Source organism: Lepisosteus oculatus, chromosome 9, assembly GCF_040954835.1.
Source record: "Lepisosteus oculatus isolate fLepOcu1 chromosome 9, fLepOcu1.hap2, whole genome shotgun sequence".
NCBI classification, from domain to species: Eukaryota; Metazoa; Chordata; class Actinopteri; order Semionotiformes; family Lepisosteidae; genus Lepisosteus; species Lepisosteus oculatus.
The window spans coordinates 17,319,132-17,335,445 of record NC_090704.1 but is presented as its reverse complement, the minus strand read 5'-3'; the positions used below and the strand labels follow the sequence as shown (position 1 = coordinate 17,335,445).

At 37.9% G+C, this 16,314-nt stretch overlaps 1 protein-coding gene across 2 annotated transcripts in view; it reads left to right on the top strand.

Moving 5' to 3' along the window:
• Nucleotides 1-16,314, top strand: part of plpp3 (phospholipid phosphatase 3) — a 44,268-nt gene that overhangs the window by 12,102 nt on the left and 15,852 nt on the right. Inside the window, exons 2-4 of one of the 2 annotated variants that reach the window (XM_015355794.2) lie at nucleotides 11,369-11,523; nucleotides 14,977-15,257; nucleotides 15,543-15,600. In XM_015355794.2, coding sequence (XP_015211280.1) covers nucleotides 11,369-11,523; nucleotides 14,977-15,257; nucleotides 15,543-15,600 — 494 coding nt within the window. Of the gene's footprint in view, nucleotides 1-11,368; nucleotides 11,524-11,877; nucleotides 12,036-14,976; nucleotides 15,258-15,542; nucleotides 15,601-16,314 lie in introns of both variants that reach the window. The other variant, XM_006634999.3, reaches the window with a different exon arrangement.

The window sequence follows — 16,314 nt, the reverse complement described above, 5'->3', positions numbered from 1 at the left end:
TGCACTGCAGCTCTGTAGTTGGAAGTGATTATGTTGCAGCACTCAAAGTGCCTTGGGTGTATCACACAGGGGCGGGCATTTCAGAGAGGTTAAGGGTTCAAATGAAGGATACAGAAATCAAGCTAGGGAGACTGAACAAAGACATCTTCCAGTATGTTTAAAATTAAACTGAAATTACAGCTGAAGATATCAGTGTAGCAGCTATGACCACTACCTGGTACACTACCCAGATAAATCAATATCACAATAATAATGTGCATAGGATCACACAGTGTTCCATTTACAGTGCTTTCTTGTCTTGTTGAAAGTGTATTTTGAGCTTTAGTTTGCTTTTACTCTGTGGTGCTAGCTAAAGTATTAAGGTAAATGAAGTTAATTCCATGCTGAAAGGTAAAAAGTATTTAAAATGCACAAGAGTTTGTCAGTGGGGTGTGAAACTAATCTCTGCTTCTTCATTTGCAGGCTGCACACTGCTTCAGTTCAATGCTCTAACCTCCTACAAGTCCATACTGCAAGCATCTTTGCAATATGGACTTGTTGGGTACAGAGTCTTCTGTCAAATTTATCATATTATACTCATGAGTCAAGATTGTGGTTGTATTATTTTTGACGGTATATTACTTTTGCAAACAAATACTGTTAACAAAGAGTATATGTAAATTATGTGCTCTACAACTGCTTTACACATCCTTCTGTTGGCGAGTGGGAGTTTTAGGGAGAGGAGCTGCATTTATGTCTATTAAAAATTCTCTGAGTAAGCACATGTTTTCATGAGTGGACTGGCCCCATATCCTGTTTAATGTATTGAGAGAAGCAAAAAGGAAGGGATTGGCAATATCCCTGCAGCCTGCTGACATCAGCAGCCTTCATAGACAAAGCTATCTGAACAGGACTGGCTGACAATATGAGCTCTGGGAGAGCAGAATGTAAGGTGAGTTCAGACGGTGCACAGACCTAAGTTGAATTTGTTAGCATGAGAGCCCCCCCACAAAATGCAGTAGTACGTAACACTAAAGTCCTATTTTCCACCATGGGCAAACTGCCTACTCCATCAAAAAAAAATACAAAAAATTAATTGCATTGACAATTTTCCTATTTTTAAGGGTTCCCGTTTTAGGCTTATTTTCACTGTTAATATACATATTTTTGGATTTTTGTTTATTTTTTAGCATTGCCATTTCCTATAAACCCAAAAACCACTTACTTGTCACATTGCTGTAATGTTTACTGAGGCATCTGGGAGGGAGCTTATGTACACACTATATTTTCCAAGAATGTCCAGTGTAGACATGCTCATTTCTGAGCTCTAATGCTGGTTGTGGTTCATATTAATCTTGACATGGAGGTGGACATCTTGCATGGTAGTGAGGTATTTTTCTGTATGGCTCCTGCAATTAACCAGGACATGACAACACCGTTTTGTTTTTGTTTATATGTATTTATTTTGCAACGCTCTGGGTTTATTTACCTATGAAAACATCATTTTAACACTTGTGGCCTCCTGGTGGGCAAACAAAATGCAAAGACTACCTTTGGTTAATTGCCATGGAGTAGAGGGATTTCACGCATAGTAAGACTGATAATGGTTTTTGTATGCATTTGTTTTTTGCTTTCACAGACACGTGTGTTTTTTCTTTCTTTTAGTCTAGTTTGGTAAATGATCATCTTTAAAAGTTTGTATCCAATGCATGGCTTGCATTTGTGCACCAAAAAGTCATTCCTCAATGCTGGTTTTCAGTTTCATTCCCGTTACACATTTCAGCATAGAGCCGCAGCCTCGTCTTTTGAAGCCAGTGGCCCCAGCCCTGTCAAGTCACTTGCACACTGTCCCGCTGAGGGGAAGACCAAGACCCTTAATAAAGTTCTTTAACACCTACCCACATTTTGGCCAGAGGTGAAAGGCCAGGGTCACAGCAGCATTAGTCTCAGTGTTAGGGTCCACTCTTATCATTTTTCCATTCATTGCCATAATCTCAACATGGATTCCAAGGGATAATCTTTCTGAGGAGCCTGTCTCACTGACGTGTGGAATGTGACATGTGACATATGTTTATAACATGGATCAGATGATAGGGCACCCATCAGAGAGTGTCAGCTCAGTTTAACACACTCCAGTACTGGCTAATTAGGAATCCAATGCAACTTGTACGTGCAAAAAGGCACTTGTGTCCCCATATGTAAAACAACACTGTCCACAAACAAGGATTTCTTCAAATATATCAAATTCGAACAAGTCATAGGTTTATTCCATGCAAAAAAAAAAGAGAATGGAATGGAATTTCAGCATGGAATAAACCTATTGTCCTTTGCAGATACCTGCCTGAACTACTATCAAATTCGAATATGTGCTGAAGAGCAATTTTAACATTAACTGCCATAATGTTCACACTGTTTACATGTTGTAAATCATTGATTATTGTAGAAAACTACAGGATTTTAAAACATTTAATTAAATTTCCACTCCTGGAGAACTATTGAACTGCTTTGTTTTGTTTACTTCTGTAAAACTGTTCTGTGATGTGGTGCAGATCCATCATCCAGAGATTATAATTAAAAACGAAATGGCAACATTGTGCTGAAAAAAGTGTAAACTGTGAAAAAATATCCATTGAGTTTCACTAGGCATTAATTTTGTACAATTTGTGTTCAATGCAGATGCTGCTATTAACTTTACTGATGATATTTCACGTGTCATTGTAGGCACTTTGAGCTTTATTACTGTGAACACACCGTCTTGAGCGTTTCAGTGTTTCTGTGCAGCCACCCGTGAAGAAGACACAAACCTGACCCCCACATCACTTCTCTGGCTGTGGTTGGGCCTCCTAGTGATATGATAATTACTAGCTCCCTCTTCTCTAAAAGCTGCTTTATAGAGTTAGAAACATTTACTAATTAATGTACACTTCCCTGCTTCAATTCCCATAGCTACTGTCTTTGTTCATTTGCAGCGTATTGGTGTGTTTAGCATTCTGACAAACACACCAGGAACTTGGCACCCTGCCACTCATTCTGAGCAGAAGAATTCCTGGTGCTTATCTGCATTGGACACTGGCCTCCAATCTAAGGCAGAGATTGCTTATGATAAATGTAATTAATGGAGAAAAAAACAGCCATCCTGGTTTCAATAGTGATTAGAATTACTGCTTTTATTACATATATAATACAGTTTTATGTTTCAAAATCTTAGTTTTAACATGCAAACATTTCTATTTATACATAGTAAAATTTTTACTTTTGCTACTTTCAGGTGGATTTATTAATTTTAATGACTAATATACGTCTAAAAATATATTCCAGTTTCTTTCTGCATGTAGTTAAATGAGTTGTTAATGAGTCAAATATAACTCTTTGCATTTTCCTTGTAAAGGGAAATGTATGTATGTTTAGCATACCATGCAACTAATATCATTTCCGCTCTGAGGTTGATACCCTTTCAAATAGGTGTCTAATATTATATTTCTTGGCAAAGTCCTGCTTTGTACCAGCTGGTTAATGCATTTGTAGATGAACCCTGTAATAGCATCTAATGGTCTGAATTGACATTTTATATATGACACTAGTTAGTAAATAACACAAGCATATTTTAAAAAGAGTGAGCCCTCTTTTTTTAAGAGTTTCTCTCAGTCAGCCTGGAATCTGACTCTTACCCTGAGTACAATTTGTAACCAAGGTGACAAAGTGACAAAGGCAAAAAACTGTTGTGTGTGTATGTCAGAGGGCAACGGCAAATGCTGCGGTGATTGACTGGAAGAGTGAAGATTTATGAAGTCTGTCATGGAGCATCTGAGGATGAAAGCAAGATGAGGATGGGGATAGCTTTTCCCCTGTATTCCTGGAGCCAGTTAAAAGTCATAAAGAAAAAAGTCACTTGGGGGTCCAAAGTTGTGGGGTCCCAAAAAAATTAATTAAACGGGGTCAAACATTCACCCTCTAAAAAAATATTTTATAATAATACCCAGTTACACGTTGTTTAGTCAAGCTAATGGTCTGTGATAGATTTAAGTAAGCAGTTATTAACTGCATATTCTGATATTTATTTAGTTTGCCCACGATTTTTCAAATTAATTTTACTTCAGTACCTCTGTTTAACTTTCAAGAACATAAGTTCTGGGACTCTGTGCTCCCTGTGTTGGGGAGGTATTGCTGTGATTTAGTGAGTGAATTGACAGTTGCAGGTTTTTCACACTCGAAAGAAGCGGCAGGTTCTCAGGGCTGGGCACACCTCTCTCGCTGGTGACCCTCCACATCTGGCCATGGTTGCAACATTTTAAACACCCCGCCCCCCACCCAAGCATCCCCCACACACACACAATTCTGCAAGGGTCCTGGGAGGTCAGTGCTTGATCCCTGACCCGATTAATCTGTCATTGTGTGGTCAGGCTGGAGGTGAGCAGGCTCTGTGGGTTAATGGACTGACAGCCAAACTCCTGAATGTTGTTTTTCTGCTGTGGCATGTTTTGCTTCATATCATGCTTTTTTTCTAAAAGCGAGAAGAGAAAATCAAAGGCGAAAGAGGATATCCTTTGATTGGTTTAAAAGAGAAAATATCCCTGCTCCTTCCTCGCATAACCCACACTCACACAACCTAGCACACACACAAAAAGCAAGTGCCTGCCCATTTTAATAAGGACGCCAGGCCTTCAGTGCAAGATTATGATTTTAATCCACAACATCAAAAAAGTCAGTAGAAACAAGTTGGTAACAATCAATAGCCTTAGATAAGGTAGGAATTAATAAGTGAGACTTTTAATAGTTATAACCAAGCAGAAATGTTGACAGAACATTAATTCTTTGGCTTTTTACTGTAATATGTGCCATCTGTGTAAAGCAAAATTACTTGCAAAATATTGTGACCTAATTTATCATCAATTCATCATCACCCAAGTATTTAGGATTGAAAAGAGTTGCTGCTTTAGAAGAGTGGTACAAAGATACTCAGTGCAGCTGCTGGAACCAACTATGGATTTACTCAAGATTTGTGAACTGATAAGCAAGAAGCAACTGAACAAGTAGAATGCACCAAAACAAATCTGTTTTGAAACTCAGCTTGTGTACAAGAGCAGAATGCTGCTCTGAAAGTGTTATTGATTTCAGTTTACTTATGAACTGCAGAACTGTGGATACCCTGGTTATTGCTATGTAACATGGATCAATCTCTGCCTAAAGGCTTTGTACGATAAACACTGTTTGTTCCCATTATGTGTGTAGTCTCTCCCTATATTGACTCTGAAAATCAGTTTTTATCTGCTTGTTTCACTGGCCAGGAATAGCATGGTTCCTTTTTGGTCAAAGCAAAGTGTACATTGTGTTGCAATATCTGATAAGCAAATAGAGAAAATATTTAGTTGTTATGGTATAAATAAGTACACCACATGGTAAAAGTGGTTTCACTGTACTTATTTGGCATTAATTTATCCACAGCAAACAGTGGTCAGTTGTTTGTCTTTATAATTTAATTGAGCTGCCTGCTTTGAAAGCACCACAGGCAGATGAATGTGCTTATGCAAAGTTAACCCAGTACCCTTGAGAGAGCTGAGCTTTGAGCTTGTCCCAGTTTAAAGACTTGGACCAGCAATCTTGTTTGCAGTATTTATTTTGACCTAAATATAATAGAGATGTTGCTGTTTACTTTAGAGGTGCTCATGTACTTGTGAAAGTAGGTGTGAGAGGATTAATTGATTTGATTAACAGTCTGAAAGCTCTGGGGCTGGGATGGGGTGGATAAACAGGAATTTTAAATTCACAAAACCATTTATCTGGATTAAACTATAACGGTAAGGACTGTGTTTTATCATTTTTGCCGATGTCTGTTTATAAGGTCAGGCAATTGTTTTTTGACATAATGTCAAGTCAGAATGGCAATAAAAGTGGCCTAGCTTTTCATCACTAAGAAAATTAAATATAAGTATCAACAAGTTTGCATGGAAACTCTTTTGCTTTGTTCTCCCCCATCTTCATACTTTTGAATGCATGCTTACTTATATGCCTAGCTGGCCTCACCCCAACCTCTGTTCCCATTCATCTACTTGGTTTTCCCAATCCATTTACATTTGTGGTTTGTACATGTTTGTGTGAGTGAGTGGTTTTGTTTCTGTAAATTACACAAAGAAACTTGTTGTTTTCTCTTTGGAAGGAGAAAAAATCTCAACATACCAGCCTGCTCTCATGGCAATGCCATAGAAGATAGAACAATGTTCCCTGGCATTGTAGCGTCTGTGCACTGGGGAGTGGGGAGAAACACACTGGGGCTTTTGTAGAAAGGGAGCTACAATGCGGTAAAGAAGGCAGTCCATTCCCCAAGATTGTCGGGCTCAACTTTAACAGTCTTTTCACTCTTTGTTCAGCAGCTGTGCTCCCCATTGTTGTGAGAGGTCTCGTTATGGAAGTAGGAGTTGGCCTTTATTTCAATCTTAAAGAGCTCACATCCACTGTGAGCCACTTTCATTGTTGCTTATTCTGTCACTCTTCACCACTAGAGCCTCATTCTCAGGCCATCATTAATTCATTTAGCTCCTTACAATGTGGTTTTAAAAAAAATCAAGGGAAAAAAATAAGATTCTGAAGGTTGGAACCCAGCATTGCATCTCAAAAATTCATTAAACCAAGGCTTCTTTCAGATCTCTAATTTGCATCATAATCCGTTGGCATATATTTGTCTCTTGTCATCTAAATATCTTAAATGCAGATGCCCAGGGACTGTTAGGTGAGGAGTCTGTGTTTACTATCTAGCTTCTCAGAGTGGCCACCTGTGTGAATTTTTTTAGTTTTTAAAGATTTTTTTTTTCTCTACTAAAAGCTAGACAGGTTGCAGATCTGGCAAAGAAATGTACAAACCCCTTTAATTGGCTTATCCAATAAGCAGGCTTTTCCATCTTTTAACAGCTAAAAAAGAGGTCCAAAATGAATAGTGTTTTTGCAGTTCTTTTGCTTTACCTCTTAGTGCATCTGTTTTTGCTTTGAAATGCGGGGCATTGCTTGAATGTGTTTGCAAATGAGGAATCAACTCTGAGCCCAAGACCTGTCAATAACAAAAGTGACTGCATGGTTGGTATTAAAATGCCATGTCTTACCTCAGGATCAGCCTGCAGTCTTCATGTTACACCCATTTTATGAAAAGGTACATGGCACTCAAAGCCTGCAACAGGTCAGACAGTTTTACAGCTCTTCCTATAAATTTCCATGGTTTCCTGGTTTAGATTTTGTTACAAAATCCTGTCTAGTAGTCTTTATTTTTCCAGGTGGCCGCCTTCTGTTCTAGGTGAGACTTGTGGCTATAGACATATGTATATTGCAGAGTATGAAGGAAGAAAGGAAATGTTAACCAGCTGTTAATCTTGAAATGATTTTAAAAAACAGAGCTAATTTCATGTTTATCTAAATACCTGAGGAAGTACCAAACCCATCCATTACAAAGCAATCCTAGAGAGATTGTGTTTCAATTACAGAATCAAATCACAAGGCTTACAGTGTTAGAGTGTGCTACTGCCATCAACACAATAAGACTTCTTTTAATAGTCATTTTTAGCATAACAAAAGAGAGAGATTTGACATAACACTGCACATTGTGCATTACCAGGCTGTTTTGCTCTTTTCATGAGCAAATGTTTAAAGTTAAAAACATACATGTGTATATGTCAGTCAGTTAAATTAAAAGCTGTGATGTGACGTGAAGTCCCAAAATCTGATATTTTATTTACTTGTCTAAGATTGGTTGGAACTAGACAGAAACCCCAGTTTTGGCAGTCAGTTCCATTATGGAAAAATGTGGTATGCTTGTTACTGTAAGTGTGACTGGTGCACATGTCTGTTTGCTTTTAAAAAGGGTCATCACATATAGAGTAATGTCTTACTAAATACATTTGCATAATGTACAATTTTCTGTGAAACATCACACACTAGCCAGTAGTTTAGGTAATGAGGGTGGTCTTGTTTTTCTATGCTGTTCATTGTGAACTGAACATGAAGTGTGTTTTTTATTGTGCTCTTTCAGTGTTCTGTATTTTCACTAATCAAAGTGAAAGACAACATGTAGGAGAAATACTGAATGTAAAGGAATAAATTTTCACCTATGCATTTCTTCACCTTTAATCTCAAAGTTCAACTCTTTCTAAAGAGCATTTGAAATGCAGAAATCTCTCTGCACTCATTTTTGCACCTTCAGCCCCTCATTCAGTCTGTCTAGGCCTCTTCAGTGTCAGGCCTGTTTATTTTACTGTGCAGGTGAAGCTGGGATCTAAGATCCCGTGGCAGAGGCTTGGGTTGGCTCTATTACAATCCACATGTGAAACAGCAGCCCCTTGAAACGATTATTTTTACCAATGTGTTGGGTGGCTTATGAAAACCTGCCTTTGTTTTTCTTAGTCTTAATAAGCACTCACTACTGAAGGTATAGAGTTTCAAAGAAGTGACCACAGTATAGACCTCATGTTTGCATTGCTTTGATTTTAAAAAAAAAATATAAAGATTGAACATTGGTGACAGCTGCTGTATATCTTACAGGATGTTCAGTATTAGTTTACATTTTTATATTTGTTTTACAAAAATGCTCTCATACACCTTTCTTTTGGACTTTGTATAAAGTGATATGTACTGTTTTTGTGTGTATTCAGAAGACATTTCAGCTACAAAAATGCACTGTAACAAATCTCAAGCACTCACACTGGAGCAGCATGTCCTAGAGTAGAAGTTATCGAACTGGGGGAAAATTATATCATCAGTCTTTGGTGACACCAAAGGAACCTGTTTTGGAGTGTTGTTAATTTATTTTTCCAAGTATGTACTTTCCTGAAGCCCGCAACTAAATAAGAGTTTAATGTTTCCTGATTTATGGTCACTACAGCATTCTGGCACCTCTTGAGAAATAATTACTCGACATATTTGAGCCCTGCAAGTGTTATACACTATAAATAGGGGAAAAGAGAAAACAATTTTCACTTTCTCCATCTCCCCTCATATTGCAATTTCAGTGTTTGGAGACAAGAAATTGAAAAACTGCAACAAATAGCCACAAAACATAGCTGAGGGGTGGCAAAGCTGCAGTGACGTCTGAGCACAAATATTTGTTTGTTGACACAGAGATTGTCTAGCCTGCTCTTGGTTTTTGCTCTTTCCAAAACGAGCATTTAGGTTAATTAACATCACTCGTTAGAGGTACGGTGGAATTCAACTGCTGTGTGAGCCAGAGTAGCATTTTTATTTATTAGTTGTATCTGAAGGATAACATTTTTGGCAAATATAATGTTTTTCTATGCTTTGGTTTAGTAATGAAAATAAATCTAGAATGGGTGTATTTTAGAAATTCTAGAATGTACAGTATTGCCCAAGTATTTCCATTTTGTTAAATTATCTGCCATTTTGTTAGACTTGCATTTAAAAATGCTTTATTCTTTTTTTTCTTTGGCATTTAATATACACCTTTTAAAATGGTTTGTAGACTGGGCACTTGTAGATGATAATTCACATAATAAATATGAAATATTTTCTTATAATTGCTGTGAAAATTAATATTCCCACATCTGAAAGTACTTATTAACATGTATAGGTATACATCAAAGATTCTTTTCAGTGCCTTGATTGAAATATGACCTCTCGTATGTAAACAGGGCCCATGTTGACAACCTCATGGACAAAATAGTGGAATTTTAATGGTGACGTGCAGCAGGCAGTGCAAGGACTATTACATTGTATTTAATTATTAAAGGTAGTGAGTGAGAGCTTCATTCAGTGAAACTGGTACTACCAACAACTGAAAGATCAAAGAAAGAAAACCCTCTCCGCAATTGCTTCTATGTGACAGGTAGTGAACCAGTAGAGAATTTAAGAATAACATATTTGCATGCACAGGACCTGATTCTTCTTCAGACAGCACATAACACATTAAGTACTTTTTTAGAATTGTATAATGTTAGCATGCCCAGAGGGGTTGGGCAGCCAGTTGACCTTGGACCCATTAGAGTTTTTTTTCTCCTTACAGAGGAGTTTTTGATTCCTCTCTGTTGTCTTCTGGGTTTTCTTTTTCTCTTTTTGTGTTGTAATGTTATCTATTTTCACGCTGCTTTGTTAAGTGCCTTGGGGCAACCTTGTTGTGAAAGGCGCTATATAAAAATAAATTAAATTGAATTGACAGTCTGAATTGCAGTGTAGCTGCACTGAAGCCATTGCTGAAAAGAGGAACAAAAACAAAAAGGCTGAAGCAAAGGTTTCGGAGCAGCTCCGTGCCCATTGACATGTATCTGGACCCATGGACTATTTTGTGTGTGTTCATCTTACATTTCTTGAAAATGTTTAGATTGGTGGCAGTCTGTACAATAGAGTAGGCTTTAGCAGCTAAAGCTTTGATATCCGTGCTCTTGTCATGTGAGTTGTACTTCTCGTACCCCATGTTTAAAATTCTACAGTGATATCAGTTTTGTAGGCCTTGAAGCAGTGTGGAACTGTTGCTGTCTACGTCATGTCCCCGGAGAACTTACCGCCCTTAATCAACTTCTTCACATTCCAGTGCAGCTTCCAATTAACTAATCAGACACACCTTCTTCCACCGGCCTACTTAAACCAACCTGACCCACCACTCCTTGCTCAGTTTTGGGTTTTTACCTAGCTAGAGCTGTATTGTTCCCTGTTTAACAAGATTTCTAGGTTTTTGGTTCTGACCCCTGGCTTTGTCTCTGACTTCTTCTGGATCTTGACTTGGTTATTGTGGATTTAGTGGTTTTTGACCCTGGCCTGACCTCCTGACCCATGTTTTTGGATAAAGTCCTGCTGGTACCTTTGAGTTCAGAGGATTCTGCTTAGGGTCCTTCTTCCACATTGTAACAGGTGGCATTGTAGCACGCCAGTATAGTACTGTATTAGTTAACATTTTGGTTTTATACAAAACCTGTTTGTTAATAATGTGTTATTTATGCTATTGACCCACTTCCCAAAATTATTTTCCAGTACTGTGTATTGTTTCAAACATACTGTATTCATACAATGTGTGTACAGTATACAGCGTGTAGAGTATACAGTAATTTAAAAAAAAAAATTGAATTGCATACATTTTCTGCAGAAACACACCTTGATCACTTTTTGCCACATTGAAAGCTGATTTTATTTGGGTTTTATTTCTTTTCAGGGAGGATATTGTTAACAGTCTTGCATCTTAAATGCAATTTAATGCATTTTTATTCTGCTTTGATTCCATCAACATGTAACACCTCTCACAAAAGATAGATATGTGTTGTTTTTGCTGAGTGAGCTGTGAAACAATTCCTCTGGCAACAAGAAAGGACTTAAATGGCTCTTACCTCTGAGGTAGGTATCGACTGATTCCGAGGTGGTCTGGGATGAGTCATTCCCTCAGCTGATGTGGTGTTGTCTGTTTGCACAGTCATGCTGCCATCGATAGTGCTGAACAAGGCGGGCGTCCAGCCCTTCCAGAGGGGCTTCTTCTGTGATGATGACAGCATCAAGTACAGCTTTAAGAGAAGCACCATACCTTCTCCGGTGCTGCTGGCAGCGGGCATGATTCTGCCAGTCGCTTCTGTAAGTTTTCAACAGTGCAGCTAATTTGGACAAATGGGCACGGATGTTTTGCCTGTTATGGAAACAACATGGAATAGCCTTTTGACTTAAAAGTCAAAGGCATTGTTAGATTAACATTAAATTGGCGATTCCTGTTTTCCTGAATGTCTTAAGTATCACATTTGAGCAAATTTAGCAGCTTCCAAATGAAAAAATGTCTGGCAGATTAGAAGACATTGAGGAGGTGGGGGTGCGCAAAACATTCTTGTCCCAGTTGCTCCTGATGGTTGTGCTGTTTTTTCTGTGGTCCTGTGTTTTGTCCTTGTTACTGATGGAACTTTGTTCTTGTGTCTCCTCTTCCACTTGTCTTGCTAGCTGGCCTGCCCTTCCTGATTATTGAAACTAGCACTATCACGCCATACCACCGAGGGTTTTACTGCGACGACGAGTCTATCAAGTACCCGTACAAAAACGGAGACACCATAAGTGATGCTGTGCTTTGTGCCGCCGGCATTCTTATTGCCATCCTTTCTGTAAGTCTTTTTCTCAATGTATTTCACAGCTTTTTGTTTCAAAATCTGCACTATCCTTTGTCTTTTCTGCACAAGGGAATGCGCAAAACAATCCCAATTTAAAGTAAATTGAGCAACAATGCTCAGGAGCTCCAATTTCAGATTTTTTAAAAAAATGAGATACGTTGTTTCAGAGACAAAAGTGGGTAAAACAGAAATGGCATTGCCCATCCTGTATGCTCTACTGGAAAGTCCTCTCCATGGACTCAAGAGAAATCTTAACGTCAAATGCAGCAATAAAGCACAGCCCAGAATTCTAAGTCAGTTTTTAGAAATGTTTCTTGAGAAAGCAGAGCAGGTAAAAACCAGAATACAAATTTTACATTCTGCAGAAAACAAAATTAACAATATTTCAACTTCATTTAAAAAAAAAAAAGTTAATGAAAAAGTGACCTTAAGTGTTTTCTAGTTTTCAGGGTGGTGGGGACAAGCTTTGCTTGTGCTTTTGGCTTTTCATTTGTTTTGTATTTGGTGTTGTGTGTGCTTGACCTGCATGCATCCGCTAATGAATTCCTTTCCTGTTTCCTTTTGTGGAACATATGAAGTACTCGCAACATACCTCCTCTGCCATTTAGCACACCCACAAATGACTAGTAGTTTTGCGCATGTGTAGATCCACTGCTTTATAAAAGGTAATATTCATACTTTTGTTGGATTTTTGACAAAGCTAGCTGATTATTTAAATTAAAAAAAACAACATTTTTGTTGTAACCTTTTTCATCTGTAAGGCCTCATATATGTTTAACCCAAGTGATGGATACATCAAGCTAATTTTAAACAGCCTTGTATTGACAGATGTAGTACAAGACCCTGCAATTTATAAACTCTAAAACTGATTTGTGATATTTGTTTTCCAAATGTATCTTTTTATTAAAAATATAATATGCAGGAAAATCTGTGCAGAATTTATCCTAGGCAGTCCTTTGAAATTGAGTACTTTCAGGTTTGGAAATCACAACATTCTTTATAATGTTTAAATAGTGGAAACCCATAGATTTTAGAATGGCATTATACATTTGTTGTTGAGAAGTTATCTTATGTGGGAATTGTTTGGTTCTAAATTTTGTGATACAGGACTGTGGTTTTATGGGTTTCATGGCAAGGGAGCTAGAAAGGCTGTATAATTATGGTCAATGTATCGGATGTAACTAGGATAGTACTTGTTTGATGGACATGAAACAAACCGTATAAATTAAAAGCAAGAACATATACTTGGAGATACTTATCAAATGTTTTGGGTTTCATATGGATTGGCCAAGAAAAATGTCACCTTGGCTATTTAGTGGTGTTAAGCTGTGGGCTGGTGATTGAGTAAAAGCCTTGCAGGGTTTTTATGGAATCTGCATAAATGTAAAGACACTTCTGACCAAATGCTTTAAAGAAGTGTGTGCCTGAACACTAAAAGTCCTATATTCACTTTATTATAAATAATGTTCTTTAACTTCTAGTCCTCACTCAGAAAGGTACATGATAGAGCTCTTGTTTTACTTTTTAACAAAACCGATCAGTAGTAGTTAGATAAAGTAAAATCTCCCACCGATTCCAGCCATCCATATGCGACCCTGTAGGCCCACAAGGTTTCTATGGTGAATAATCTGTCATTAGTATGGGTTTCAAGCAAATGAAAACAAACATATCTCCAAATTGAAAGTTCTGATGCAGCCTCCTGCTGCTCATTTGGGGAAAACTGTCTACTCAGTGCTTCTTTTATTAAAAACAGGAATTCAGGGAGCTTGTTTTGTTCTGCTCAGAGCTCTTACTCTTGAGGCTCACAAGCCAGCTCTGGGAACAGCTGCAGTAGGTTAAAAGTCGCCCTTGTGCTGTGTTATCGCAGTCCCTTGGTACTCTTTCTATATGAGGTTTTGTTAATGCACAGCTGTCTCTCTGCCAGTGAGCGGCACCACTTACCTGTACCAGTCTAATGGTGGCCACACAGATTTAGAGAGCTGAAAAAAATGACATGAGACAGGATTAAAAATCCAATTTTGCCAACTTTGGAGTGTAGTATGCTCAATTCTAGGAATCTTTTTCATTGGAAGTAAAAGCAGGAAAACCTGCAGAAAGGGTCCTAGTATACAGTACTGCTTTGTTAGGGTTTGTCTGTCCCTAAGGTAATATTCCAAGTGATATCTCTGATTGGCACTTACAGTAGTTGTTCAGAACAGGGCTAAGATTGGTTAAGGGTCTTATTTGTGTCTTTTGCTTAAACAGTGTTGCTCAGTGTTCGTGCTGTTGCAAATCCTGCTTGGGCTACATCACATTAGCCGATTATGAAAACTGATATTTTGACTTCTTGAACTAGTAATAGTTAGATTTTTCACTCCTACAGCAGATATTCAGTTAAACTTTCCTATTTCTCTCTCTCTCCCGTTCTGTACATTGAGATGCCCACTGTTTAGTGTCTCATTTAAAAGCCAGTAGTGATTTATGATTATACATGTCGAGTGGCGCATTGTGTATTTGAAAGCATTCAATGAACCTTTACTGCCTTTTATGACTGGCAGTATCTCTCGGATATATACCCAGCAATATATACCCTTTATCCTCTAGTTCTGGTATCAGTCCTAAACTGGTTTCTTCTCTCAGATATAATTTTAAATTTGATATTTTTATGTTCTCCAAACTACCAGCTAATCTTTGACACAAAGCACCCTGTGTTTTAAGAAGCATACATTTATTAACTTCCATTTGCTGTCTTCATGTAACTGTAGTATAGAAGAGTTTCAATAAGGGCAGGGCAGGCCATTGTCATATGTCTTTGTTTGCATGTTTCTCAATGCGCGAGCTTCCATTGTGTTCATCTACATAAACCTCCATGAATGCCGCCTTTAAAAGCATTTGAGAGTGTTAATCAAAACAGAAGTGCCTTCAGCTATAGCCCTTTGCAAACCTCTCTTTTTAGATCATCACTGGGGAGTGCTACAGGATTCACTACCTGAATGAGGGATCCAAGTCCTTCATCAGTAACCCCTATGTTTCCACCCTCTACAAGCAAGTGGGGGTCTTCATCTTCGGCTGTGCTGTCAGCCAGTCCTTCACCGACATTGCCAAAGTGTCTGTGGGTCGCATGCGTCCTCACTTCCTTGCTGTGTGCGAGCCGGATTTTTCTCGTATTAACTGCTCCGATGGGTACATCACTGACTACTTCTGCAAAGGAGAAGAGAGCCGGGTACAGGAAGCAAGGTGGGATCTGATGCAGTCGTACATGCCATGACTGTCTATTATGAAATTGCAGCAAATAATTACATACACAATCTTGATGATTTGTTAAAGGAAGAAAAATTGTATTTTTTATGCTATATCTAGCAATATCATATTTAAAGTGAATAGCAAAAAAGATTCCACCATTTTAAGAGAGCTTAAATAATGAGCTCTATACACCACATTTAAAAGGAATCAACTCAAACGGTTTCCATCAAATAAAGTCACACTTTATTTTTTTTAATTTTCATTTTTGTTTTCTTCCAGGAAATCCTTCTTCTCTGGCCATGCCTCCTTCTCCATGTATACCATGCTGTATTTGGCAGTGAGTATCTCTGCTTTTTCACACAGCCACTTCACTTTTAATCTTTTAATTCTTCTAAACTTCTGTCTGGCGTCTTGCTGTAGCACTTAGATCCATGGACTGCTTATTGCTGTAAAAGTGCTTAATGCACCTATATCAGTTAGTGAAAGCATTTATGCACCTTCTGTTTGTTTTTCTAATTTATATGTGAGGGCAATAGGAAATGTGTATGTTTTAGACAGGTCTCAAGAGGATCACACATACAACATTGCAATAAACAAAGTACATTACCTAGCTTTGTGAAAGAGAGTCAGGTACACAGATATTAACTGAGCTTTAGTTCAGTTAACGCTCATGAGGGGTAAATTTAAAATTATAAGTCATCTGTTCAGAATAGTTTATAGACTACGTATTAACTGTTTTTCATTTGAGTGTTCTAATTGAAGAGTAGTCTTGCTTTAGCTCCAGCATGAAATTAATTGCTAGACATTTTGACAGATCACAGATTGGAGTGTAATTGATTACTAAATTTATTTGAAAATAAATGTAATGTAGTTAGTGTAGCAGTAGTTGAAAATTCCTGCTAATGTGCTTTACCTGTCCTGCAGGCTTTCGTGATTGCTCTTTGACTTTACTTTTAACTGTCTGGTATTAAGAATTCAATACTTCTAAGATCTAAAAAATTGGTTCTGGGTTGCCTGAGCAAATTTTATTAACTCCATTTTATTTAATATT